Raw genomic sequence first — 27,453 nt, 5'->3', positions numbered from 1 at the left:
AACTAACTGCTGAACAACCATCAACAAAGAAGACTGGAAACTACCGAAAATGTATTCTACATCCAAAGACAAAGAAGCCACAACGAGACAGTAGGAGGGGTGTTTTCATGATATAATCAAAACCCATACCACCAGGTGGGTGACCCACAAATTGGAAAATAATTGTATCACAGAGGTCCTCCCACAGGAGTGAGACTTCTGAGCTCCATGTCAGGTTCCCCAGCCTGGGGGTCTGGCATTGGGAGGAGGAGCTCCCAGAGCATTTGGCTTTGAAGGCCAGCAGGGCTTGAGTGCAGGAGCTAAACAGGACTAGGGGAAACAGACTCCACTCTTGGAGCGTGCACACAAGGTTTCATGTGCACTGGGACCCAGGGCAAAGCAGTGACTCCACAGGAGCCTGGGCTAGACCTACCTGTGGGTCGTGGAGGATCTCCTGGGGATGCAGGGGTCGGCTGTGGCTCACTGTGGGGGCAAGGACACTGGTGGAAGAGGCCCCAGGGAATATTCATTGGCATGAGCTCTCCCAGAAGTCGCCATTTTGGTACCAAGACCTGGCCCCACCCAACAGCAGACAGGTTGCCTAAAGTCATCCTGAGTGCACAGCCACCTCTAAACACACCCCTTGACACGGCCCTGCCTACCAGAGAGACAAGACCCAGCTCCATCCACCAGTGGGCAGGCACCAGTGCCTCCCACCTGGGAGCCTGCACAAGCCCCTGAACCAACCTCACCTAACGGGAGTAGACACCAGAAGCAAGAGGAACTACAAACCTGCAGCCTGAGAAACAGAGACCACAAACACAGAAAGTTAGACAAAATGAGATGGCAGAGGAATATGTTCCAGATGAAGGAACAAGATAAAACCCCAGAAGAACAACTAAGTGAAGTGGAGATAGGCAACCTTCCAGAAAAAGAATTCAGAGTAATGATAATAAAGATGATCCAAGATCTTAGAAAAAAGAATGGAGGCACTGCCCAAGAAGATACAAGAAATGTTTAACAAAGAGCTAAAAGATTTAAAGAACAAACAAACAGAGATGAACAATACAATAACTGAAATGAGAAATACACTAGACAGAATCAAGAGCAGAATAAATGAGGCAGAAGAACGAATAAGTGAGCTGGAAGAAAGAATGGTGGAAATCACTGCCATGGAAAGAATGAAAAGAAATGAGGACAATCTAAGAGACCTCTAGGACGATGTTCATCACACCAACATTTGCATTATAGGGGTCCCAGAAGAAGACAGAAAGAAAGGGTCTGAGAAAATATTTGAGGAGATAATAGCCGAAAATGTCCCTAACATGGGAAAGGAAACACTCAAGTCCAGGAAGCGCAGAGGAGTCTAAACACGTGGAGGCTAAACAATATGCTACAACAAACCAATGGATCAATGAAGAAATCAAAGAGGAAATTAAAAAATACCTAGGGACAAATGAAAATGAAAGCATGAAGATATAAAACCTACGGGAGGCAGCAAAAGCAGTTCTAAGAGGGAAGTTTACAGCCATGCAATCTTACCTCAGAGAAAGGGAACCCCCATACGATTATCAGCTGATTTTTCAGCAGAAACTGCAGGCCGGAAGGGAGTGGCCTGATATATTTAAAGTGTGAAAAGGAAAAACCTACAACCAAGTATACTCTACCCAGCAAGGCTCTTGTTCAGATTCAACAGAGAAATCAAAAGCTTTACAGACAAGCAGAAGCTTAGAGAATTCAGCACCACCAAATCAGCTTTACAAAAAATGCTCAACGAACTTCTCTAGGCAGAAAAGAAAAAGCCACAACTAGAAATAAGAAAATTACAAATGGGAAAGCTCATGAAATAAGAAAAAAGAAAATTACAAATGGTAAAGGCAAACATACAGTAAAGATAAGAAATCCACAAATATGGTATCAAAACCAGCAATTGTGAAAAGAGGTGAGTACAAATGCAGGATATTCGAAATGCATTTGAAATTAAGAGACCAGAGACTTAAAACAATCTTGGATATATATATTTATTTATTTATTTATATATATTTATATGCATATTTATATATATATATAGACTGCTATATCAAAACCTCATGGTAACCACAAACCAAAAATCTATAATATATACACACACAAAAAAGAAAAATCAATCCAAAAACAACTCTAACGATAGTCATCAAATCACAAGAGAAGAGATCAAAAGAGGAAGGGAACAAAAAAGACCTACAAAAACAAATCCTGAACAATTAACAAAATGGCAGGACTTCCCTGGTGGTCCAGTGGTTAAGAATCCACCTTCCAATGCAGGGGATGTGGGTTCGATCTCTGGTAGGGGAACTAAGATCCCTCATGCCACAGGGCAACTAAGCCCATGCACTCTAGAGCCTGTGCGCCACAACTAGAGAGCTCATGTGTTGCGACTACTGAGCCCATGCACTCTGGAGCCCGCGCGCCACAACTACTGACCCGCACACTCTGGAGCCCGCATGCCACAACTAGAGAGACTGCGCGCTGCAACTACTGAGCCCGCGCACCACAACTAGAGAGAAGCCTGCGTGCTGCAACGAAGAACCCACATGCTGCAACAAAAGATCCCACATGCCACAACGAAGATCCCTCGTGCCGCAACGAAGACCCAACACAGCCAAATAAACAATTAACAAAACAGCAATAAGAACATACATATTGATAATTACCTTAAACGTAAAGAGATTAAATGCTCCAACCAAAAGACATTGATTAGCTGAGTGGATACAAAAACAAGACCTGTATATATGCTGTCTACAAGAGACCCACTTCAGATCTAGGGACACATACAGACTGAAAGTGAGGGGATGGAAAAAGGTATTCTATGCGAATGGAAATCAAAAGAAAGCTGGAGTAGCAATACTTTTATCAGACAAAGTAGACTTTAAAATAAAAATTGTTACAAGAGACAAAGAAGGACACTACATAATGATCAAGGGATCAATCCAAGGAGAAGACATAACAATCATAAATATATATGCACCCAACATGGGAGCTCCTTATATATTAAGGCGAATGCTAACAGCCATACAAGGAGAAACTGACAGTAAAACAATAATAGTGGGGGACTTTAACACTCCACTTACATCAATGGACAGATCACCCAGACAGAAAATCAATAAGGAAACACAGGCCTTAAATGACACATTAGACCAGATGGACTTAATTTATACGTATAGGACATTCCATCCAAAAGCAGCAGAATACACATTCTTCTCAAGTGCACATGAAACATTCTCCAGGACAGATCAGATGCTGGGCCACAAAGCAAACCTCAGTAAATTAAAGAAAACTGAAATCATACCAAGCATCTTCTCCAACCACAATGCTATGAGATTAGAAATCAGGGCTTCCCTGGTGGCGCAGCGGTTGACAGTCCGCCTGCCGATGCAGGGGACACGGGTTCGTGCCCTGGTCCGGGAAGATCCCACATGCCGCAGAGTGGCTAGGCCCGTGAACCATGGCCACTGAGCCTGTGCGTCCGGAGCCTGTGCTCCGCAACGGGAGAGGCCACAACAGTGAGAGGCCCGCGTACCGCAAAAAAAAAAAAAAGAATGAAATCAACTACAAGAAAAAATTGCAAAAACACATACACGTGGAGGCTAAACAATATGCTACAACAAACCAATGCATCAATGAAGAAATCAAAGAGGAAATTTAAAAATATCTAGGGACAAATGAAAATGAAAGCATGAAGATATAAAACCTATGGGAGGCAGCAAAAGCAGTTCTAAGAGGGAAGTTTACAGCAATGCAATCTTACCTCAGGAAACAAAAATCTCAAACAACCTAAACTGGCACCTAAAGCAACTAGAGAAAGAAGAACAAAGAAAACCCAAAGTTAGTAGAAGGAAAAAAATCATAAAGATCAGAGCAGAAATAAATGAAACAGACAAAGAAAATAGAAAAGATCAATGAACCGAAGAGCTGGTTCTTTGAAAAGATAAACAAAATTGATAAACCTTTAGCCAGACTCATCAAGAAAAAAGGGAAGGGGCTCAAATCAATAAAATGAGAAATGAAAAAGAAGTTACAACTGACACCACAGAAACAGAGTCATAAGAGACTACTACAAGCAACTATATGCCAATAAAATGGAAAATCTGGAAGAAATGAACAAATTCTTAGAAAGGTACAGTCTTCCAAGACCAAACCAGGAAGAAATAGAAAATATGAACAGACCAATCACCAAGTACTGAAATTGAAACTGTGATTTAAAAAATTCCAACAAACAAAAGTCCAAGACCAGATGGCTTCACAGGTGAATTCTTCTATCAGACATTTAGAGAAGAGTTAACACCTATCCTTCTGAAACGCTTCCAAAAAACTGCAGAGGAAGGAACAGTCCTAAACTCATTCTATGGGGCCACCATCACCCTGGTACCAGAAGAAGACAACGATATCACAAAAAAAAGAAAATTACAGGCCAACATCACTGATGAACATAGACGCAAAAATCCTCAACAAACTACTAGCAAACCGAATCCAACAATACATTAAAAGGATCATACACCATGATCAAGTGGGATTTTTCCCAGGGGTGCAAGGATTTTTCAGTATCTGCAAATCAATCAGTAGATACACCCTGTTAACAAATTGAAGAATAAAAACTATATGATCATCTCAATAGATGCAGGAAAAGCTTTTGACAAAATTCAACACCCATTTATGATAAAAACTCTGCAGAAAAAGTAGGCACAGAGGGAACCTACCTCAACATAATAAAGGCCATATATGACGAACCCACAGTTAACATCATACTCAACAGTGAAAAGCTGAAAGCATTTCCTCTAAGATCAAGAACAAGATAAGGATGTCCACTCTCACCACTTTTATTCAACATAGTTTTCGAAATCCTAGCCATGGCAAACAGAGAAGAAGAAGAAATAAAAGGAATCCAAACTGGAAAAGAAGTAAAACTGACACTGTTTGCAGATGATATGATACTATACATAGAAAATCCTAAAGATGCTACCAGAAAACTACTAGAGCTCATCAATGAATTTGGTAAGGTTGCAGGATACAAAATTAATACACAGAAACCTCTTGCATTTCTATACACTAACAGCGAAAAATCAGAAAGAGAAATTAAGAAAATAATCCCACTTACCATCACATCAAAAAAATAAAATACCTAGGAATAAACCTATCTAAGGAGGCAAAAGACCTGTACTCTGAAAACTATGAGATGCTGATGAAAGAAATTAAAGATGACACAAACAGATGCAAAGATATACCATGCTCTTGGATTGGAAGACTCAATATTGTCAAAATGCCTATACTAACCAAGGCAATCTACAGATTCAATGCAATCCCTATCAAATTACCAATGGCATTTTTCACAGAACTAGAACAAAAGAATTTTCAATTTGTATGGAAATATAAAAGACCCCAAATAGCCAAAGCAATCTTGAGGGAAAAAAACAGAGCTGAAGGAATCAGGCGCCCTAACTTCAAACTATACTACAAAGCTACACTAATCAAAACAGTATGGTACTGGCACAAAACAGAAATATAGATCAATGGAACAGGATAGAAAGCCCAGAAATAAACCCATGCACCTATGGTCAATTAATTTAGGACAAAGGAGGCAAGAATATACAGTGGAGAAAAGACAGTCTCTTCAATAAGTGGTGCTGGGAAAACTGGACAGCTACATGTAAAAGAATGAAATTAGAACATTCTCTAACATCATACACAAAAATAAACTCAAAATGGGTTAAATACCTAAATATTTGTAAGACCAGATACTATAAAACTCTTAGAGGAAAACATAGGCAGAATACTCTTTGACATAAAGTGCAGCAATATCTTTTTGGATCCACCTAATGAAAATAAAAACAAAAATAAACAAATGAGACCTAATGAAACTTAAAAGCTTTTTCACAGCAAAGGAAACCATAAACCAAATGAAAAGACAACCCACAGAATGGGAAAACATATTTGCAAACAAAGTGACTGACAAGGGATTAATCTCCAAAATGTACAAACAGCTCATACAGTTCAATATCAAAAAAGCAAACAGCCCAATCAAAAAGTGGGCAGAAGATCTTAACAGGCATTTCTCCAAAGAAGACATACAGATGGCAATAGGCACATGAAAAGATGCTCAACATCGCTAATCATTAGAGAAATGCAAATCAAATCTGCAATGAGATATCACCTCACACCGGTCAGAATGGCCAACATCAAAAAGTCTACAAACAATAAATGCTGGACAGGGTGTGGAGAAAAGGCAACCCTCCTACACTGTTGGTAGGAAGGTAAATTGGTACAACCACTATGGAGAACCATCTGGAGGTTCCTTAAAAAACTACCATATGATCCAGCAATCCCACTCCTGGGCATATATCTGGAGGAAACCATAATTCAAAAAGATACATGCACCCCAATGTTCACTGCAGCACTATTTACAATAGCCAAGACATGGAAGCAACCTAAATGTCCACTGACAGATGAACGGATAAAGAAGATGTGGCACATATCAATATATGCAGTGGAATATTATTCAGTCATAAAAAAGAATGAAATAATGCCATTTGCAGCAACACGGATGGACCTAGAGATTATCATACTAAGTGAATTAAGTCAAAAAGGGAAAGACACATACCATATCACTTATATGTAGAATCTAAAATACGACACAAATGAACTTATCTACAAAACAGAAACAGATTCACAAGCTTTGAAAACAAATTTATGGTACCAGAGGGGGAAGGTGCGGGGGGGGGGAATAAATCAGGAGTTTGGGATTACTACTATATATAAAATAGACAATCGGGCTTCCCTGGTGGTGCCGTGGTTGAGAGTCCGCCTGCCGATGCAGGGGACACGGGTTCGTGCCCCAGAGCGGCTAGGCCCGTGAGCCATGGCCGCTGAGCCTGTGCGTCCGGAGCCTGTGCTCCGCAACGGGAGAGGCCACAACAGTGAGAGGCCCGCGTACCGCAAAATAAATAGACAATCAACAAGGCTCTACTGTACAGCACAGTAAACTCTACTCAATATTCTGTAATAACATATGGGAAAAGAATCTGAAAAGTAATGGATATATGTATAACAGAATCACTTTGCTGTACACTTGAAACTAACAACACTGGAAATCAACTATACCCCAATATAAAAAAAAATTAAATTAAAAAATTTCAACATATGAACTAAGAAACATAACTGAAATAACAGAGATGCAAAAAACCATAAGCTAAGCATAAGGGACTTTGCAAAAGCAAAAAATAATTGAGACAATGTGTTATATTTAAGGGGATGAAACAGCATGATGGCTAAAGGTCATCCTTTAACAGAAATAGTACACTAGTCTCAAAAATTAGAAACCCGTTTATATATGAAACTTGTAAGAGGCTTAAAGGAAAGTGATTTGGCAGAAATGACAATCCTTGTCGTGAGCCATTTAGGGCCAGGAAAACCTCACACAGAATGCTGCCTACCTCAGGCTCAGCCTTCACACTCAAAGACATTTTGGTTTTCCAAATTTCCTCACCACACTTTAGGAACCCAGCCAGGGAGGTGGGGCCTGGCAAGATTGAACAGAAGGGCTCATCCCAGGGGTAGGCAATCAAAGAGAGGAGTCAACACTGACAAGTGCCTTATTTCCTGACTTGCTCTCCTTCCATCTCCATGTCCCCCCTTGCCTTGGGCCCATCACAGGTACCCACAGGCCCTGCCTAGCCTCTAGGAGGGATGGACATGACCGCACGAGGAACAAACGTGGCAATCTGCTTTGTGTACATTCAGTCAGTCATTCAGTAAATATTGGTGGAACAAACTTGGCAGCCCAGTGCCAGATTCTGGGCTCAGGCAAAGGAACTTGGGCTAACAGATTACTGAGTTGGCAGCTCAGGTACCCAGCGAAGCCACAGGGCAATGCTGAGCCTGGCTGTAGATGCAGAGATGGTCTGAACCTCGTGGCCCTGTGTGCCAGGGCCTCCCAGAGCTGATGTTTCACAAGCTCCAACGCTAGGTGAGATGTACTCTGTCCTATCTACATACAGGGCTGCCTCTGCCTTCTATTTCTGTTGAAATGTGAAATGACCACACCCCCAAGCATATTTGGATTTCATCAACCACCATCTCTCCAGGGAGAATAGATATTAGCTGCTACTGCTGCTGCCTGTTAAGAAAGCTGATCTCAGAATATTTAAAATGGAGAAGGCAATGATCTTGAACCAAAATAATCTCTGTCTAGTGGGAAATACGTGGCTTTCCTTCCTCCTTTTCTCCCTCCGTGTTGGGCGGTTCTCAGTCAAGAATTTCCTCCTGAGCCCTTGATTTCATAAGCAGTGGCTGCCTCAGCTCAAGGTCCTGTTACGGCTCCTCTGACCGCAAGAGTGGAGCTCTGTACCAGCTCTCGCCTCTCCAACGTGTGCGCTGATTTTTACTCTTTCCAGCAGCTCTGCCCATCGGCATACACACAAGCCCTGAATAAAGGCAAGAATCCAGGTGTACTTGTGATCCCCACTTCTGCAGGAGGCCCCCAAATCCCAGAGATGGAAGAAACCTCAGAAGCTTATATGGTTCAGACTCTAACGCCAGAAAAGTCGACAACTCTGGGTCTTAAATAGTTTTGAATTGTCTTACCACCACCTAGGATGAGAGTATATCCAAAGCAAAGGAAGAAAGAGTCCGTATAAAGAAACCTGAGGCAGGAAGAAATTAATCCTGGTGATTTCAAGTCAGCCATATGCCAACCCATGGCTGAATTCCAATGCATTAATTTTACATGGAAGAAACTTTCCATTTCACGGGCCCCATATCGTTTTGCGCCAGGCAGTGGTGTGGTGCGATGTGGGAAGAAGCACAGGAATTCTGCCCGTCTCTGCTCTGTGACTTAATATGACCTAACTGCCCTGTGCCTCTGTTTTTCTTGTCATTACAGAGCAGACTGTTGAAAGGATTAGCTAGCTCCTGGTCCACGGTGGGCACTCAGTAAGTGGTGGTTGTTTTGATTCCCACTCCTACTCTAGTTTCCATCCACTTTCAAGAGGAGAAACAGAAGTCCCTGCAGATGGTGATCAATTGACTTCTCCCTGAAAACCACAAGCAGGTGAATCACCAACAGCCTGAGAAAGAGTTTGCCAATGTGGGAATTACTGAAATTCACCACAGTTGTGTTCCACTGACATCTGATAGAAACTACAGAGAAAGGACGCGGCAGAGTTAATCATTCGAACCGGCCTTCTCTTGGCCTCTTTGAGCTGGTCATTCGTAGGACTGCTCTTTGAGACTCAAAATGGCGCTCCAAATTTTCCATTCTCATTCTGCTTTGTCACTTTCCCACCAGTGGCTGAAGCCATTTAGTATTGCATGAGTCAGATGACCTGGGCAGCCCTCCAAGTTATGCCTCAGATGCTACACCTGGCCCTGTCTCGCTGTGCCTCCACATTGCCATTGTTTAAAAGAAAATGCCTGTATTCTGCTGACTATACGCAGAATGTATGGGGGTTAAAATTAGCGTATGTGAGTGATTTTAAATACTACGCTCATTTAACAGGAACACAGAAGCATTTTGATGCACTAAGTAGGGGCTTAGCTGTAATTTAGGCACTGGCTAGAGGTTGAGGGAGGAACAGGTAATTCATCCCTAATCAGGAAGAACAAAGGAAAAAGAGATATCTTACCAACCTCAGCAGGTTTTCCTCTGCTCAGCCATCCCAACACAAACACGCACAGCATAGGAATTTCCCCCAGACACTCACAAAATAACTCGGGGGAAAATGCAGCTGTTGAAAGTGAATCTCTTATAAAGAAACAGTCCAGTGAGGCTGATTCACAGGTGTCATACACTGCAGATCCAGAGCTCTAGCTACCTCAGGCCCACACACAAGCCCTCAGTCACATGGTGAGACAGCTATGTCACCTTCATAGAGGGGATGGGGGAAGCAGGCTGATTCCCAAGTGTGACAGTGACTTTTCCCTTAATTAAGCGGACAAAAGAACGAAAATTTTACCAGAGACCCAAAGAAGAGAATCAAAATTAAAACCCAAAGCTCTAAATAATGGGTTGGACACAATGAAAAAGCAGGATTCTGGCTGCCAACCTCTCCCACTTGGCTCCCATAGTCGCCATCTGGGCCTGGTTTCAATAGCAGCTTTGTAGCCCACATGGCCAGCACCACCACCATCCCAGGGACTCCCTGCTCCAGATAAAGACTGAGTGTGTCAGGGAGTGAGTGAGAGAGAGACAGGGGAAGGAGAGTGTGTGTGAGAGAGCGAGAGCCTCTGCCTCACTTGACCCTGAAGCCCCTACAGACCTCACAACATCGGTAGATCCAACAACCATTAATTTTCAAACCGTGACTCTGATGAAAATAACCTTCTTTATGGCCCCAGCCTCTTCTCTGATTCTTTCTACAGATGCCCAACCCAAAATTAGTATCCAAAAATACAGGAGAATTACTCTTATTCCCATTCACCGGTCTGAGGATCACGGGGCACATCCCTGCCCAAGAGTATGTGAGTGTGTGCGTAACCAGAATCCACTCCTCTCTCACACCTCTCTCAGCACCCAGACCACGCACACCCTGACAGATGAACCACGGCTGTGGATTCTCTCCTCCCCCATCCCCTCTCGTGCTCTCGCAGGCACACGTGCCAACAGTTCCCTATACCACGTGGGAAGATGAATGAAATACCCATGGCCTGGGCAGCAGGTGACTGGGGAGGTTTGGGGAGAAGGGAGGAGCTCCTGGGGAACACTGAGGACACAGCTGGGAGACACATGGGGAGCAGACAGGCAAGCGCAGAAACTCTACACAGTTTCTCCCATGGAAGAACTTCTGTGATATGTTCTGATTTGGGTAAAGAAGCCAGTATTCACTTTACTACTTTGGGTATCACGGGCTAAGGAAGGCAAAAGCCTTGGTGGACCAAGATTAAATAATAACACATAGCAGACCTGCCTCCGTAGCAGAATGAGGAAGACACTGAACTATTAAAACTGGGAGACGTAAGTCTGGCCCCAGCGACGTCTCCCGCTCACTGGGCATCCAAGGGCCTCCATCTCCCCTCTCCAGACCGCGATTTCCTCAACCTTCACCCAAGGGACACTCCACGGGCTCTCTGAGGCCCTTGTCCTAGCGTCGACCTTTGCAGCCCTGGGAACCCCAGTAGCATTCATTCATTCCATCTTCTACTCTTAGAATTATACTGCACCATATAATTTTTACTTGCTGTAGGTACTATCACAATTTTTTACAGGAAGTAAAGTGCCAATTGGGACTGAGAAGATGACAAGAGAGTTATGGGCAGGAAACAGCAGCTTTCCAAAAAAAACAAAACAAAACCATCAATCAAAGTTAAAAACACACTCTCTCCCCTCCCCCACTCCTTCTCAGCCTCTCCCCTCTCTGCACCCAGTAGGATAAAAAGTTAGGGGCCAGAGTTTCAGGCAGTGCTATATTCTAGAAAGACAACCAGACTCGGAGTCAAGTATTTATTGGCTAGTTAATATTTCCAAGTTACTTAATTATCCTTGGTTATAAACGATCATCAAATTACAATGGTGATGAGAATTAGATGAAAAACCATTATAGGGGTCTTCCCTGGTGGCGCAGTGGTTGGGAATCCACCTACCAATGCAGGGAACACGGGTTCGAGCCCTGGTCCGGGAAGATCCCACGTGCCACGGAGCAACTGGGCCCGTGCACCACAACGGCTGAGCCTGCGCTCTAGAGCCTGCGAGCTACAAGTGCTGAGCCCGCATGCCACAATATTGAGGCCCGCGTGCCTAGGGCCCGTGCTCTGCAACAAAGAGAAGCCAACACAATGAGAAGCCTGCGCACCGCATCGAAGAGTATCCCCCTGCTCGCCGCAATTAGAGAAAGCCTGTGTGCAGCAACGAAAACCCAACGCAGCCAAAAATAAATAAATACAAATTAAAAAAAAAAAGAAAAACCATTACAGTAAAACGCCTGCACAAAGCAAGTGTCCAAGTGTCAGTTAAATCCCTTCTTTCCACAATAACCTTAATCTGAAAACCATTACAAATACATACTTGTGCGTGTGTGCACATCACACGTACACACAAATACTCCATATACACATACCCACAAAATCATGCTCACCAGCTGTGATTGACAAGGCAGGGGGAGGGTTCCAATTCTGTGGTGCTTTTCAATGTTATTAACTCCATCTGTGGTTAGTGTAGGATTTTTTTTTTTTTTCTTCTCCTCTTCCCCTCTCTAGGCTCTACCGCCAGAGCGACCACTGCTAAATCAGACCCTGTTAGCGCTTTCTCTCCATTTCTTCTAGTTACTCTTAAACACTTCCCAGAATGAATCTCATGCTCACATTTACTGTATGTAGGTGATGGGGTAGGGCATAAGGAATATTATTAGTTACAAAGTAGTATCTGTTTTTGTCTAGCAATAAAGGTTACTCTGGTCAAAAAAAGAACAGGTTTTCTGTCTGGGAGTCCCAACCATACATGAGTCAACCAGCCTATGTGATGAGCATTAAAAAAAAGAAAAATAGAAAATGCCAGTATGCACTACATGTAAAAGGGGTTAATACCATTTCATGAAACTTCTGTTTCAGTTACGTATGTGAGCACACTGATTGGTATGTAAAATGAATTTCATATGGTGGGTCACAGTCAAAAAAGTTTGAAACCCACTGGGATGGGGCCAAGGAATAGGCAGGAGTCAGAAAGGCCTAGTCTCCCCACAGCTGTTCCTACTTCTTCCTGGGTCTTGCTGGTTTATAATCCTCCCTAGATTGTATCTTCTGCCATCCCAAGACCCTCACCCTTTTTCCTCCCACTCCAGCGCACAGTATCAAGTTTTTCAGAATGGCTTCCACACCTCATCCTTGCCAGACCAGGAAGGGAACTCCGGAAAGAAACTGTTCTGTTTTTTTTCCCCTAATAGACACTCCACATTCCAGCAACCTCAGTGGAGTTAGGATAGAAAGACACACCTGGGCTTTCTTAAACCCTAGAACCAAGACTACAGCTCTCATCCCTCCAATCCTGAGAGCAGGGTCCTTCCCCGACCACCTAAGGCTCTCGGAGGGAGGTATTTACTCATTCACCTTTGAACCCCATGAATTCTCTCACCAGTAAAATGCACACTTCCTTACTGGATGGTCAGGGTAAAGCCTACCTGAGGAAGCTTCTCTTTTCATCGGTCTCCAGCTTAATCCCTCAGTGCCACCCCTTAATGCTCCAGGCATCAATTCCTCAAATTATACCGTCAGAGGGAGTGAACTTGGCCGCTCACAAAGTTACCGTGCAGGGAGGGATGGGGAGCAAGGGCGGGAAGCAGAGAACACGGAAGCTGAGGACGCTCAGTTTCGGACGGAATTCACCTGGGGGGCGTTCCTCCTCTTCAAGGGAGAAACCTTTTAACCGAGCCCGAAACAAAAACAAAAGCCAGCGTGCCTGTGGCCACAAACGAGATCCTCTGTCACCGGAGAAACGCAAACACGACTGTGGGGACGGGCGCACGGGCTGGGGATCCGCTGAGAGGCAGCGGGACGCAACGGAGACGGGGTCAGAGGCGCAGGGAACAAAGCCCCACGCCCCGACCTCCCGGGGGCACCGGGCTCGCCCAAGGCAGCCAGGTCGGCGCGGAAGGGTTGCACGTGTGCGGGTGCGCGCGCAGCGAGCCCCTCCCCCGCCGCCCCCGAAACCCAGTGAGCGGCGACCCTCTCCCCGCCCGCGGTCTCGGAGCGGCTCTCACCCGAGCGGGGGTCGAAGGTGACCACGAACACGGCCACCACCTGGTCCTCCTCCACGTCGCCCAGCTCCAGACGCCCGGGCTGCAGCAGCACCTGGGAGGGACCCAGCTCCTCGGGCTCCCGCCTCCTCGGCGGCTCCGCGGCCGCCCGGCCGCCCCCGCCGCCGCCCCAGCCCCGGACTCCAGCCTGCTGGTCCGGGGCCAGCGGCGGGGAGACGGCGGGGCCCTCGGCCCAACGCAGCAGCGGCGCCGCGTCTCCCCGCTCCACCATGGCGAGGTGAGGTGAGGCGAGGCGAGGCGCGGCGGCGAGGAGGAGCCGCGGGCGGCGAGGGGCGGGCGCAGGGGCGGGCTGCGGGAACTCCTCTCGCCGGAGGGCGGGCGGGCGGCCGGCCGGCCGGGCCTCCGCGCTCACACCGCGCCTCCGCAGCCCCAGGCCCTCACCTGCCCCGGCCGCCCCGCCCCGCCCCGCCCCGCCCCGCCCCGCGCCGCGCCCGCCGCCCTCCCACCCAGCTCGGCGGAGTTGCGATCCTGCCCGAGAACGCGTTCTCCCTACGGGCTTCGCTGAACTGCGTGCCTGGTTTGAGACTTCACGGATGCATCTGCGCGCCCGGGGATAGGAAGAGTGCGGTGACATGGGCGCGCAGCCACTTGGAGCTGTCTACCTGCGCCTTCTCACCTAGGATTCCGTGGGATGACTGTACCACCGTGAACTGTTATACGCCAGCATGATTTTGAAAGTCCCCTGGCCATATGGACCGTGACAGTTGGTGTTACATAACCCTGGATGTGTGTTCAGAGCTTCCGCCGTGCCGGGAGTGAAGCAGAAGCGGGGAGCCCCGGCTGCCCGCGTTGTTTGCGCTTGGGACGTGGCCTGATCCGCTGAAGCTTTGGTGTCCGGCCTGGAGTAGTGTGTGTAGCACCCAGTCGGTGTGCCCTTGAATGAGCTGGATAGTGCCTGGCCCTGGCCTTCCTGGACCCTGCTTGGGGCTCCGCATCCGTTTCAGTGACTTAGTCTCTACAGAGAGTGGTGGACGACGGTCACTTACTTGCCCTTGAGGGGTGGGGGAGAGGTTGATAAATATAGCCAAGATGAAAGCAGTCTCCATTCTTCAGGGTAAAATGCTGCATAGATTCTTTTATTGTTGTGTCATAGATTTTTGTCTGGAAGCAGCAGCCTTGGGCAGTCATTGATGATCTCCTTGGGAAGGGGGGTTAAATCATCATTGCGTGTCTGGTACACAGATATCACTCTTCATAAACACCCCCCGGGTAACGCCTAGTGTCCTTCTGAGGGCAGGCAAACCCCAGGCCTTCCTGAACCTTGGAGGAATTGGGTGTCTGAACAAGTCTCTCTCCTCACTTCATTCTTTCTCATTATTTTAGTGGCTATTCCTATTTGTTTTTCCCACCTCCTCTGATTACTTAACCACCAGATTTACCCCAAGGGGTGAGGCATTCAAAATGTTACTTCTAAATATAAAATGGGGAACTCTTAAAAAATCCTTAATCCATTTCCAAAGCCATCAGCTTTAGTCTGACTTTCCTTTTTTTTCCAAGGGACTTCCTTTTCCTGATCTTTTGTGTGAGCTTCCCCCCAGCCCCGAATTCCCTAGTTTAATACCCTCAAGCTGTATATATATATGAAGAAATAAACTCATAATCTCCATCCCAATCGATTTTCTGTATAAACAGAAGACCAAAATGTCCAAACCCTAAACCTAGCGCCTTTTCCAATCTTCATTTAAGCGTGTGTTCTAGCTCACCAGCAGTCAGGTCAATCTTCAGACCCTAGTGCCTTGCATAACGGGTGCTCAACAAATATTTGTCAACTAAGCAAATGAATGAAAGTAGAGACTTAAACCTCTGCACAACCGGCCCCCTCCTGCCAGGCTTAACCTAGTATCTTGCACATAGTGGGTGTTCAAAAATGTTAATGATGCTGTTGACACTCTGCTTGACATACATTCACAGACTGAGAGAGGCCCTGTACCTGACCATCAGATTCATCATCTCTATGTCTACTGAATTTCATGAGATGATAGGAAGGGAATTAACTGAACTTAGCTATTAGAATAGATCTGGTGGGAAACTAGTGTTAAGGGCAATAAGAAATGAAGGTCGGTCACATTCAGAGACCCTCGGGTAATGTTAACTTTTTTAACGAGTTCCCCTAGAATCCCATATGTCTAAATTTTAAAATAAAATTATTTCACTTTTACAAATAATATATCTACATTATGTAAAACATATAAAATATATCTATACTATATAAATATCTCTACAATAAAAATACAATGTACATAAAATACATTATATGAAAGTACTTTTGATCTATCATCTCACCGCTGAATTGGCCCCTGCTAAGATTTTGCTTATCCTATCTCATCAGTTCTAGGGTGCAAAATTTCTCACTTGTTAGGATTGCTATGGCGACATATAACTGCTGCCGGCCCCACTGAGGTCCGGGTCTCACAAGGGAGATTTGTGTTTGCTTTTGTCAGCCATCTGGAGGTACCACCAACCAGAGACTCCTCTGAGTTAAATTCTCTGCTGGAGGTTCTTTGGACCACGCTGGTAGTGTGAATTCAAAATACAAGCTAGTGCGAGCCCTGCCTTTTAATTCGTAGGTGAGATTTTTTTCTTCTCTGCACCCAATGACAAAGTTGAGACAAGAAGTCTTCCTTGCCTGGCCCTCTCTGCGTGGGAGGTTTACTTGGCAAAGTTGTATAGGGGGTATCATATTAGACTCCCCATCATGGGCATTTTTTATTCTTAGTGGCATGTAAAAATAATGGTATATCTTAAAATAAATGATAGATTTAGTTGTTTTTCTTTTCTGTGTTTACATGTTGAAATCATACTGTATATCAATTTTTTATTCTTTTTTCCCCCTTAATTTCAGACTGTGAACAGTTCGCCGTTCTATTAGAAAGTTTTATATGCATCATTTTAATTCTTTCTCTTGTATGTGTGTTTGAAAATGTATTTACTTAACCATTCTCATTGTTAGACAATCAAGCTCTTCTCTTTTTTGTTGTGCCTAAATTTCACTCTGAACTAACACTAGGTTCCTATTCTATGCCAAGTCCAGCTGTGAAGAAAACAGACATCCCTTTGCATCAAGCTTATAGCCCAGCAGGGGAGGCAGCTATCAGGCAAAAAATGAAATCTAGAATGAGGGGGTGACCGGCAGGGCAAGTACAATCAGCTCTTCAGGCTGCTGACATGACAGATTGCCAGAGGTGGCCATACTGGATTAAGGTGTATCCCAATTGTCAGATGACCATGGCATTTTGTTTTAAGTTAACGTTTTGTCACTGGATCTAATCATGGTTTCGAAATATATGTTGGTGATTTGTGGTTCCTCTTCAGAGCACTGTCTGAAGACACGGTCCGAAGAATTGTTATCAATTTGCATGAGTTCTTTATGCAGTAAGAATATTAATCTTTTGTCATAATTTTTGTTAATATTACTTCCAATTTGCTGTATGGTTTCAATGCTGCTTAATTGCTTTATGAAATATAGAAGTTCTAAATTTTATGTCATCAAGCTTATCAATTCTTTTTGTGATTTCTCACATTGCTTTGACATTTATAAAGTTGTTCCCCTCCCAGAAATTTGATCAACCTTCACTTTTATTTTCTTCTAGTTATTTATGTTTGATTTTCCACATTTGATCTCTTCATCTATTCATTGTTTATATTGATATGTGATAGGAAGTGAGACTAAAATATTTAATATTACTGATATTTACTAAGCTATATATTCTTCACCACTGACCTGCCTATTCTACATACAATTTAAAGTTCTATTTCTAGGAGAGGTAGTCTTCTCTGTTCACTCTTTTTAAAAAATCTTCAGCTATTTCTTTGACAATGATTTTTCCATGTGAAATTTAAAATCATTTTAGCCAGTTTCAAAATAATGTGATCTTTGTTCATTTGAAATTGCATGAGAATTACAGTTGACCCCTAAGCAACACAGGTTTGAAGGGCACGAGTCCACTTACGCCTGGGTGGTCAGTAGTAGACACTACAGTGCTACACCATCTGTGGTTGGTTGAAAGCACAGATGGGGACCCACGGATGCAGGGGAGTCTCAGATACAGAGGGCCGACTGTAAGTTACATGCGGATTTTTGACAATGCTGAAGGTCGAGCCCCAACTCTTGCACTGTTCAAGGGTCATCTGTACATATTTACTGGAGAAGGGTCAACATCTTTATATAACTAAGCCATTTTATTTGGCCAGGTAGTCTTCCATCCATGTGAGGAACAGGTTGCTCTGCCTCCATGATCAGTCTGCATAATTAGTGGACCAGGGCAAATACCAGTGGTCCAGACAGGAGTCCAGATTGTGGGACAAGCTGAGGTGTAACGGGGTGAAATTTAGAATGTGAATGGAGGAGACACATTTACTTTATACATTAGCCACACAACTGTAACGTCAGCCCCATCTACACTGAATTGCATGCAGGACGTATAATGAGTAGCAATCTCCTTCTCCCCCAGTCCCCCATACCCACACACTCTTCTGAGAGACTAATATTTTAAGTTTCTGTCTTTAGAGTTTCTGCTGGTCACCTCCTGGGGAAGAGCTTTAATTCCTAATCACGCTTCAAAAAAATCATTAAAACCTTGCCTTGCTTAGTTTTATGAAGGCAAAACTTCAGTGTGGGGATCTTGTAATTGGGTCAGAAGTGTGAAGAAATGACTGAGAATGTTTGACCAATTCCTTGGGACTTCTTGAGTCCCACCCCTCAGGGCAGAGACAGAGAATGAGTCAAGATTGAGGTACAGTAGGTCCAGCTCTGAGAATGTCTTCTCCATCCCTACTAATTTCTTCCCATTAAAGCAGTGAGTGTGTGTGTGTGTGTGTGTGTGCGTGCGCGAGTGTTGTGTATGTTGTGTGTGTGTGAGAGAGAGAGAGACAGAGGAGACAGAGATCTCGCCTCTGTGGCTGCAGGGCTGGCTTTGGACTCAGTCACATAGGCAACTACTACCTGCTCTAATTTTAGAGAACCTGGGAATGGTCAAATGCCACTTAAATTCTCCTAACTGTGGCCCATAGAGAAAAGATCAGACTAATGAATCCATATCATTTTAAACTATCTGCTCCTTAAAGTGTGGGCCATACATCAACTATCTCTAAATTATTGGGATATGAGGTTAGAACTCTGTACCTGTTCTAAGAAGAATACTGTCTTGTGAGTGGACAAGTAGTATATCTCTGTTATAACAGCTATTTTGATGACTATCCTCTAGTTCTAGCAAATGGAAAACTCTGGCAAGAGAAGCAATTCATTAGAATCTGATTACTCATTACATAGTTATATAGTAGATTTCAAATAAATAGATTAATCTAAGGATTTTTACTAACGGCACCAAAGTATTCATGGGTGAAAGGACATGTTATCAGTGATCTGCTCTAAAATACTCCAGCACCCACCCCCAAGGAAGCTGCAGATGTAAACGAAACAAGACAGTAAAACTGCCCCCAATTTTTGAAGCTAGGTTATTGGTACATCAGGACTCATTATACTATATTTCCTGTACTTCTGGTGTGTTTGAACATTTCCACAAGAAAAAGCAAAACGACAAGAAGAAAAGTATTCATGATAGACTCATAAGCTTTAAGATGACTTCCAGGCTTTATCTTACCCGGCCCACAGTCTTTCCTTGGAATTCTGTTCTGCTGGGAATGCTACTCATTAGACATAGATGTGCAAGGACTTCAAAAGAAGAAATGTGGTGGCCAAATATAAGTACCGCTAGTGAATATTGTTAATGATTGTCGTAATTATCACTAGACTGACTGCGACTGACAGCCGCTGCTTCTGTGCACTCTCTCTTGGTGTGGGAAGGAGATCAAGAGAAGGTCCCCTTCACGGTTCCTGGCTTTGCTGACCACCCTTGTCATGGGAAGACAGCTGCTAGGAGTCAGGAGCACCTGCGACCCTTGATGGGACGGGTCCAGGCCCAGCACGTGCTCACCGTCACTGCTGCTGATGGATCTGTCCAGGGAGCTGAACAGTACACGTCAGTGATGAACATGTTCTGCTTTTTTCTAAGGTATTGCAAACATTGCAAGATAAGGGCAAGGAAGACAATGGGGTTGAAGTAGGAGGGACCTGAAGATACCACTGCCTACTCGTCCCTTTCCTCAGTGAGCTCGAGATTATTCCTCCATATGTTGTTGAGGTCCATGGGCCCTCCTGAGAGCACTGATGCTGCACTGTTGCCTCTACAGGGCACGTTCTGGGGATAAAAGTCAACTTCTCTCCTCCACCACCTTGGAGTTCCCTCAAGTGTGTCTCTGGTCTTCAGATTCTAGGCCCAACAGTCCAAAGCCCAGAGAGTTGCTTTCTGCTTAAGCCTGCTTCAAGTCTTCACTTCCTGTCCTGGAATCTGCCAGCTTCCCATTAAGCCTGGCAGTAAAAATGTCCAATTCTTATCAGGGAAACCAGACCTCCCAATGGTTCCCAGTGGGGCAGTCCCATCAAATACATCATAATCCAGCATCAGTATTTTTTCAGAGTCTGGAATGAATCAGTCTTAATTCAGTCTTCAGTAAATAATGTGGTAGAGCTTCACTTTGGCTTGTTCAAGCATTTTTTACATTTCTCCCTCCTAACTGAGGAGGCAATCAGGCTAGCATGTCCCTCCTCAGAGCAACAGACCCTCAAATATCTCATTTTCCACGGCCTTAGCTTTACTTTTGCAAAGGAACAGTCTACCTCGAAGGTGAATACAAGTTTCTACCTCCTGTGAATCCGATTTGAATTAGCTGGATTTCCCTGCTTCTGTCCTTCCCTTCAGTGTCTCAGAGGCCTCAGAACTGAGGTTTGGTCAGAGCGGAGCTCTGAGTCTAGGAGCTTTCTCATCACTCAGCAGTGTCTGCAGAAGGAGTTTCCCCCAAGCATACGGTTTGGGGAACCCAGCCCTAAGATGCAAAGCTGACCTCCTCCTTGTACCTCTTACTCCTGGGAACATTACCTTCCTGCTGTGCAGAAATCCCTATAACAATGTGAACAACATTCCACCTTCAAAAAAGTCAAATACTGAGTATTTTAAACAAAATGAGATACGTTAATTTTACTTTCCCAAGTCCATTCAAAAGTAGTTTATGGAACACCCACATGTGTTCCACATTAAGGGAAAAATCCTCCCTCCTTTTCCTCTTATTGCCACAGGCTATTTGGGTTCCCCTTTTGACACCTCATCTCAACTATGATGCTAAGCTTTGTGCCTGGGATGGATGCCTGTGGTATTAACATGCACTGGAGCAAAGACGGGATCTTTCACAATGTGAAGAGGCTAAGGACAGAGAAAAGAGTAAAGCATGACACCAGAAATAGTGGGGCTGCATGCCAGAGGCCAGATGTGCACCTCTAGGGATTCCCTTGGGCCATCAAGGTCGGCAACTGCCCAATTCTCATTGTTCTATTTTCCAAATCGGGAATATTCTTTTCGTACTTGTTATTATAGCTTTCTTATTCTGAAGCCTTAGCCGCAATCATCTGCTAAGTGATAATATATGGATGGTGAATGGTACAAGTTATATACCATTGGTCATCACGGTGGCATAGTTGCCTCCCTAGGCAAACAGTGCAGTCATAAGTAAAGGGAATTGAGAATTCTAGCAAGGCAGAGAGGAAAGGCAGGGGTGATGATAAAAACCAACCTGGCCTACTGGATAACACGCAATACACCAGCCCCTGTGCCCTGGCTGCAGGCCCGTGATACAGTCAGAGGGTTTCAGGTTGGTCCCATCCTGCCTGAGAGCAGAGCAAGCCTCTAGCTGGCCTGGAGAGGTGACTAGCCACAGCCTTGAGAGGGGAAAACTGATCAGCACCAAGGCTGTAGTGAAGGAATTATATCACATGGCCCGCTGGTTTGTAAACAAGAAACTCACTCGGAAGCCCGGAATCTCAGTTAATAGGAATTTCTTTACCGGCCTCCCCTCCCTGTGGATGACTCTATTTTCCTTGGCCCCTGTGGGATGCCAAGTGCCTGACAAAGGTGAGCAGTGAGCTACCCTGTTGAGTGATTTGGAAAGTTTGCGTGGCCAGAGGGACTGGGGAAGGACAAAGGAATGATTGGGTGGTGTGCGCATCTACAAAAAGCTGGGGCAAGAGAAGGCGTTTAGCTGCAGAAACACTTTCACAATCACCCCCACCCCAGTTACTCTCCACTTGGATTAACCTTCTCATGAGTTCAGGTGGGAAATGGGAAAGGAGGGAGAAAAAAGAAAGGGGCGGAGGGATTGGTGAAGAGACAGAAGGTGGAAGATGGGTGACAGGCAATGAGTAACCAAAGACGATCGTGAGAAAGGACATTGAATTTGTTTCAGTCAAGACCAAACTCATCCTTAGCACCTCTCTTTGGGTCCACGTTTGTTGTGTAAATAATTCCTCATGTCCAGTCCCTCCAGAGTCTCCCCTGAGGGCACCGGGGGCTCATGTACATCATTTTCCTTTTTCATGTAGTGCCTTTCACATGGTTTCTCCTACAAGGTGATATTGGTGGCCTTTTTTTTTTTCTTCAAAGAGCTTTTTTTTCCCTCTCCATAGGGGCCTGTCTGAGAAAGAAATTGAATAATGTATGTTAAAGATATCTAAACAGTAAGAAAACATATTTTACAAAATAAGGTGTCTGGGGCCCAAGTAATTGCTATTTTCAAGTGATACATATATCTGCTTCTCTGTTTGCTGACCTTTCTACCTTTCTTTTTTTCAGTGGGAAAATGTGTCCAGTTCCCTAAAAGCTTTAACTGCTAATACCTGGGGGTGGGCGGAGGGTGTGGAGGTGCCTGAATTAGGACAGGTGTATCTGGCAGAGATCTCAGGTGTGTCTCTATTAGGGAGATGAACTCCCGCCAAGATATGTTAGCGGCTGTTTAAGGATCATTATGATATCCAGGTGATACTGAATTCTAAGGAACTACTGCTAGCCACTGGGTAGGTGGGAACTGGGGGAGAGGAAAGGGTGATATTTCTAAATGGTAGGTGTAAAAGAGTGAAAATAATTTCTTTCCAATAACGAGCTCATTCCCAGTTGGCGAATATGTATTTTTAAAGCCATGCTAAATTAAAGAATCCAACTGTTTCCCTAGTAGTTTGTTGCACATGGGTTCAGGGAGACTGTGGGATATCCAGAAGCGTTCTATACATAATTGGATTTAATTGCTCAAAGAGTTACTGGAGCCTTCTTTAATCAGAATGGAAATAAGGAGAAGCTGAGATCACACAGATACGTGGTACTTAAGTGAGTAAACCAAGGGTGTGTCTCCATGTAGCTGTTAGTTGGCAGAAGGAAAGCCGGGCTAGAGTTAGGGAACTTGCCAGGTTACTTTTTCTCCTCCTTATTTCTGCAGCTCTGTAGTGTTTCCTGCTGAGAGGTCTCCTTGCCTAGGTTGTAAAGCTCTTTGGCTGAGATGGGTGACAATGATGAGGACAAAGAACTGAAGCAGAAATTAAACTTTTCCTCTTGTGAGGAAGAGCATGAGAACGAAGGGCAAAAGGAAACACAAGAGAGCAAGGAGCCCCAGAGCCAAACCCCAGAGAAGCCTGGAGCTCAGGATTCAGGATCTGTTCAGGCGGCAGAGCTTACACCTGTCAGGACTCCCCTTAGTGACGTACGTGACCTCAACACATTTCAGGAAAAAGGCCAAGCGAGTCCAGGTCAGGGTCTGAGAACTCCAGTGTCACACTCTCTCACACGTCCTGAAACCCCAGCCCCGCCAGACAAGGGCAAGCCGCCACGCTGCGAGAGCCCCTTCACTCCCAAAGTAAGTCCATCGCTGGGGAGGAGGGAGCCAGGCCGCCGAGGTCTGTGTTCCTTCGGCGGATGGAGAACGAGGGCCCAGTCCTATGTATGTGTGGCAGATCTGTTTCACAGGCTGTATCTATCTTCAGTTACGTATTTCCTGGTGAAAATGAAGAAGAGTTTAAAGTTACCAGAAAACAGAATTAAGTGTCTTGCCAGCTGTCTTCTTAAAACCATTGGTGTAGGCCACAGATAAATCTTGGGTGGGGAAAAAGTTCCTAGTGAAAGAATATTGGAACTGGAAAAAATATTGAGATCTACAGCCTGACCTGTACTCTACCTGTGAGAAAACCAAGGTCTCAGGAGAGAAAGTGGCCTGTAGCTCAGGCAACGGCAGAGAAAGGACTGAGAAACATGATCTTTGGGGCTTGGTCTACTGTTCTTGCCATTACGCCAACTGGCTCTAGTCTTCTGTGATTATTTACTAATATTTCCTAATATAAGAATGTTCATATTCACTATTTAACGTATTTTTTATCTCTTTGCTGCTGCTCTTTCCAGAAAGAAGTCCTCTCCCTTCCTTGGTCTAGTGAGGTACAGGCTCTTATATGTGAACACAGAGGTAACTTGTTGATACTCCTTTATAAGCTGAGGATGGCAAATAGGTAAAGGTCCCAAGTAAGCAGGTTCCTTTATCCTTGCTGTGATTGAGCTCCTATTATATCATTCATGTTATTAAAGCCGGGACTGGGGCAGGATTACCTCTAATAGACTGGTGCCGCGGTGTGTGAGCCTTAGGCCTGGAATCAGCTCTGCTTCCCGCGGCCTCAGCTTGAGGTGCTTAAATCATCATAATAACATCTGTGCTACTGACGGCAGCACAGTCACTGTCAGCAGGTCTCTTTTGTACCTGCTGAGTATGGGTACCACAACTACCAGGAAATACTAAGCTTCTTGTTTGAATGGTAGACAAACTACTTTAATACGCTCGTGCGTCTGCCTGTGGGTTTTTCAATGGTCCCAGTAACCAATCAATTAACCATTTATTTTCTGAGAACCCACTGTGGGCTGGGAGCACGAGGCAGTCTCTGGCAGGGGAGATGTGCCTACGGATACTATGTGAGAGGTGATTCAAGAGTGGTCAGAGTTCTCTGGGTGGACTGCTTCTCAGTGGGTAGTCAGGAAAGAAATGAAGGTGAAGGAAGCATATGAAGGGCAATGAAAGTTGGTATGGTTTTAATACATGGAAATTATGGGGAGAGTGGGCTAGGAGCATGTAGTTCAGAGCAAGCGTAAGCAGGAGGAGACATGGCACGGTATGTGTATTTCATCCACTCATTGAAAACTTAATTGAACACCTTGATATGCTAGCAGACCTTCTGCTGGCAAACCCTTCACTACCTCAGAAAGTGCCTATAGAATGAATAAAGGTAAATAACAACGGTAAATAAAGTTCAGATCAGGTGTGCTAGAGGACTTGTAGAGCATGATGAGAAATAGTGGGGAATTAAGTTTCGAGATATCCAGGACACCTTTCCAGAGAAAGTAATGTTTGAGAGCAGTCTTACAGGATGATTCGCAGTTTGCTAGGAAAAGAAGGGAGTGAGAGCTCGAGGCTGAGGGAAAAGCATCTACCAAGCTATGGAGGGGAAAGATCACGCTACACCTGGAAAACCGCTTGTTATTCAGAGTGGCAGGGGTCTGGCAGTGAGGCCAGAGTAGGTAGGTAGCAGCTACACTGAGATTTTATCCTGAAAGTGTTGAGAGAGCCATTAAATGGTTTTGGTCAGAGGCAGTTTTGAAAAATCATGACCTTCATGTGAGGGATGGAATGGAGTGGGAGAGACCATGAGGTCAGGGCAGTATTCATAATAGATCTACTGAGAAAAAAGAAGGGCCTGAACTTGGATAGTGGTAGACAGTGATGAGTTGAGAGATGCTTAGGAATGGCTAACTGACTTGATGGAGGGGTTGAGGGAAAAGCAGGGACCTAGGGTGTTGTGAGGCTTCCTGCTTGTTTGACAGAGTAGATGGTACCTTGAATCAAGGTAGGTGACCTTAGAGGATGTACGGGTTTGGAGAAAGAGATGTGGTGTAAATCGTTGGATAAGTGGTTCTGCAATGCAGGAAAACCACCTAAGTTCAGATCTGTATTTGGATATCATCAGCATTTAGGAAGTTGTTGAAGCCATGGGTGTGTATAAGTTTACACAGTCTGTGTGCCAGAGTAAGAAGAGGAGTGGTCCAAGCTAGGGACCCTAGAGATGCCAAGATTTGAGGGACAGAAAGAAAACAACATTTGGGAGGGAAACTCGAAATGCAACCGGGAAAGTACACACTTTACAAAAAATATAGTTTGGATCAAGGTCAGAGGAGAGAGGCCAGGGGGATAATAATTCGTAATGTTGTGGTAAAGACAGGGATGCAGAGGAAAGGAGGATTGGCTTAGTTCAGCCTTGCTCAGGGGATAGGACCAGAAATCACGGGAAACGACTTCAGGTCCCCATAATGACTTCCTAGCACAATTATCTAGAGATAGAAGCGCTTCCTTAGGAGGTATAGTAAGGTCCCTGTGGCTAAATGCATTCAATGCTCTTTGATGACCACTTGGTAGAAAAACACTGTACCAGGGATTCAAGCATCAGGGAACTAATTGTACCAACTGGGCCTTTAAAGCCTTTCCCAGTCCCTGTGATGTTGTGTCTTGGTGGGAGGTTGCCTCCCTCTCCTCTCACCATCTTCAGAAGTCAAGGAGCTATTCCCCAAATTTCCTTTCTCTTAATCATCTGTAGTAAGAGCTGTTACTTATACAGAAGTAGCTACACTCTCTGCAACACGTTTATACTCTCAACCTGGTCATCTTTCCAGAAATTTTCAGTCTACTTTACTTCTAGGCAGAACTCACTTTCATACATCTTGTTGCAAGCTGTGTTCTTTTAGATTTCAAAAGGATTACTCATAATTCTATCATTTTGGCAATAAAATGCATATTAACATAATATCATTTGCTATATTGTAAGTGGAGTTCACAAAATCTATCAGCCCTCATGTTTCCAGACTAGGAATTCTGATAGTCTTCCTTGATAGGAATACTTTTCCTTACTTGTATCTGAAAAGTTTCTAGGCCTTTTTGTTGTCCTTGAACTGTAGCAACTGGAACTATGTGAAACATACCAGGTGTGGATGCCCCACTGTTTCATATGGGACAGATGCATTTTATTTTCCATATGATAATCACCATCACAAGAAAACTGTTTCAGAAAATGATTTACTATAATTCTAACTTCATTTCCTGAATCATATTGACAACTGAGAAATATCATATAGTATAGTTTTATTTCTTTTGAACCAATACTCAACCCTTACAATAAACTTATGGGAAAATTGTTTGTCATTGATGGCTTTGTCTGATAATATCCCCAGGGCTGTTGACCCTCTGAACTCTAAGACATATGTAAACCCTTGGCAAAACTCTTGACTGTGTCAATTTTTCTTCACTTAAAAAAATGCTAGGCTGCTATGTGTACTCTATAGCTTCCTTCATTTCTGCTTCTATCAATCACTTAATGAGTATTTCTGCTTCTATCATTAATCTAATAATGAGTATTCATTAGTAAGTTTAATATCCATTCTTTGTAGCCTCACATTCTTCAATTACATTTTTATATACTGAATCATATTGTAATCTAGCTTCTGCTTCTACACTTGAAAGTCGTGTGCAGAGAATATCAAAACAGAATTCTTTTCCAAAGAGCCTCACAGTACAATGATGACACTATGAGGTTACATCATGGCCCCTGTGTCTACTACTGTCCTCTTGAGGATCTATTACCAGCTATTCCTCTGGCCCCTGGCACTTAGGTCATAATAGCATTCTGCCGTCTCATCAGAATTCGTTGTCTTTGATTTCTCCCCTCTGTCGTTTGATTTAGTTCTGGTTAGGTTTTAGGCCAATGTTCTCTTACTGTACCCCACTTGGAGTGGTAAGCCCT

At 44.4% G+C, this 27,453-nt stretch overlaps 2 protein-coding genes and 1 long non-coding RNA gene across 6 annotated transcripts in view; 1 reads left to right on the top strand and 2 right to left on the bottom strand.

Moving 5' to 3' along the window:
• The window catches only part of DENND11 (DENN domain containing 11), a 51,024-nt gene extending 36,961 nt beyond the window's left edge, over positions 1-14,063 (bottom strand). The window contains exon 1 of one of the 2 annotated variants that reach the window (XM_004272128.4): positions 13,698-14,063. In XM_004272128.4, the coding sequence (XP_004272176.1) occupies positions 13,698-13,965 (268 nt within the window). In that variant the 5' untranslated portion in view covers positions 13,966-14,063. The remainder of the gene's footprint in view (positions 1-13,697) is intronic. The other variant, XM_033432323.2, reaches the window with a different exon arrangement.
• A 2,899-nt stretch (positions 14,064-16,962) lies between these two features.
• LOC117202289 (uncharacterized) overlaps positions 16,963-27,453 on the bottom strand; it is a 34,977-nt gene continuing 24,486 nt past the window's right edge. For all 3 annotated transcript variants that reach the window (XR_007479372.1, XR_007479373.1, XR_004484519.2), the window contains one exon: positions 16,963-23,621. This is a non-coding gene — a long non-coding RNA (uncharacterized LOC117202289). The remainder of the gene's footprint in view (positions 23,622-27,453) is intronic.
• Positions 23,130-27,453, top strand: part of WEE2 (WEE2 oocyte meiosis inhibiting kinase) — a 24,653-nt gene continuing 20,329 nt past the window's right edge. Inside the window, exon 1 of the mRNA XM_004272127.3 lies at positions 23,130-23,483. Coding sequence (XP_004272175.1) covers positions 23,130-23,483 — 354 coding nt within the window. The remainder of the gene's footprint in view (positions 23,484-27,453) is intronic.

This window comes from Orcinus orca, chromosome 9 (assembly GCF_937001465.1).
Source record: "Orcinus orca chromosome 9, mOrcOrc1.1, whole genome shotgun sequence".
In the NCBI taxonomy this organism is placed as follows: Eukaryota; Metazoa; Chordata; class Mammalia; order Artiodactyla; family Delphinidae; genus Orcinus; species Orcinus orca.
The sequence above is the reverse complement of the archived record's forward strand: the minus strand, read 5'-3'. Positions and strand labels throughout refer to the sequence as shown.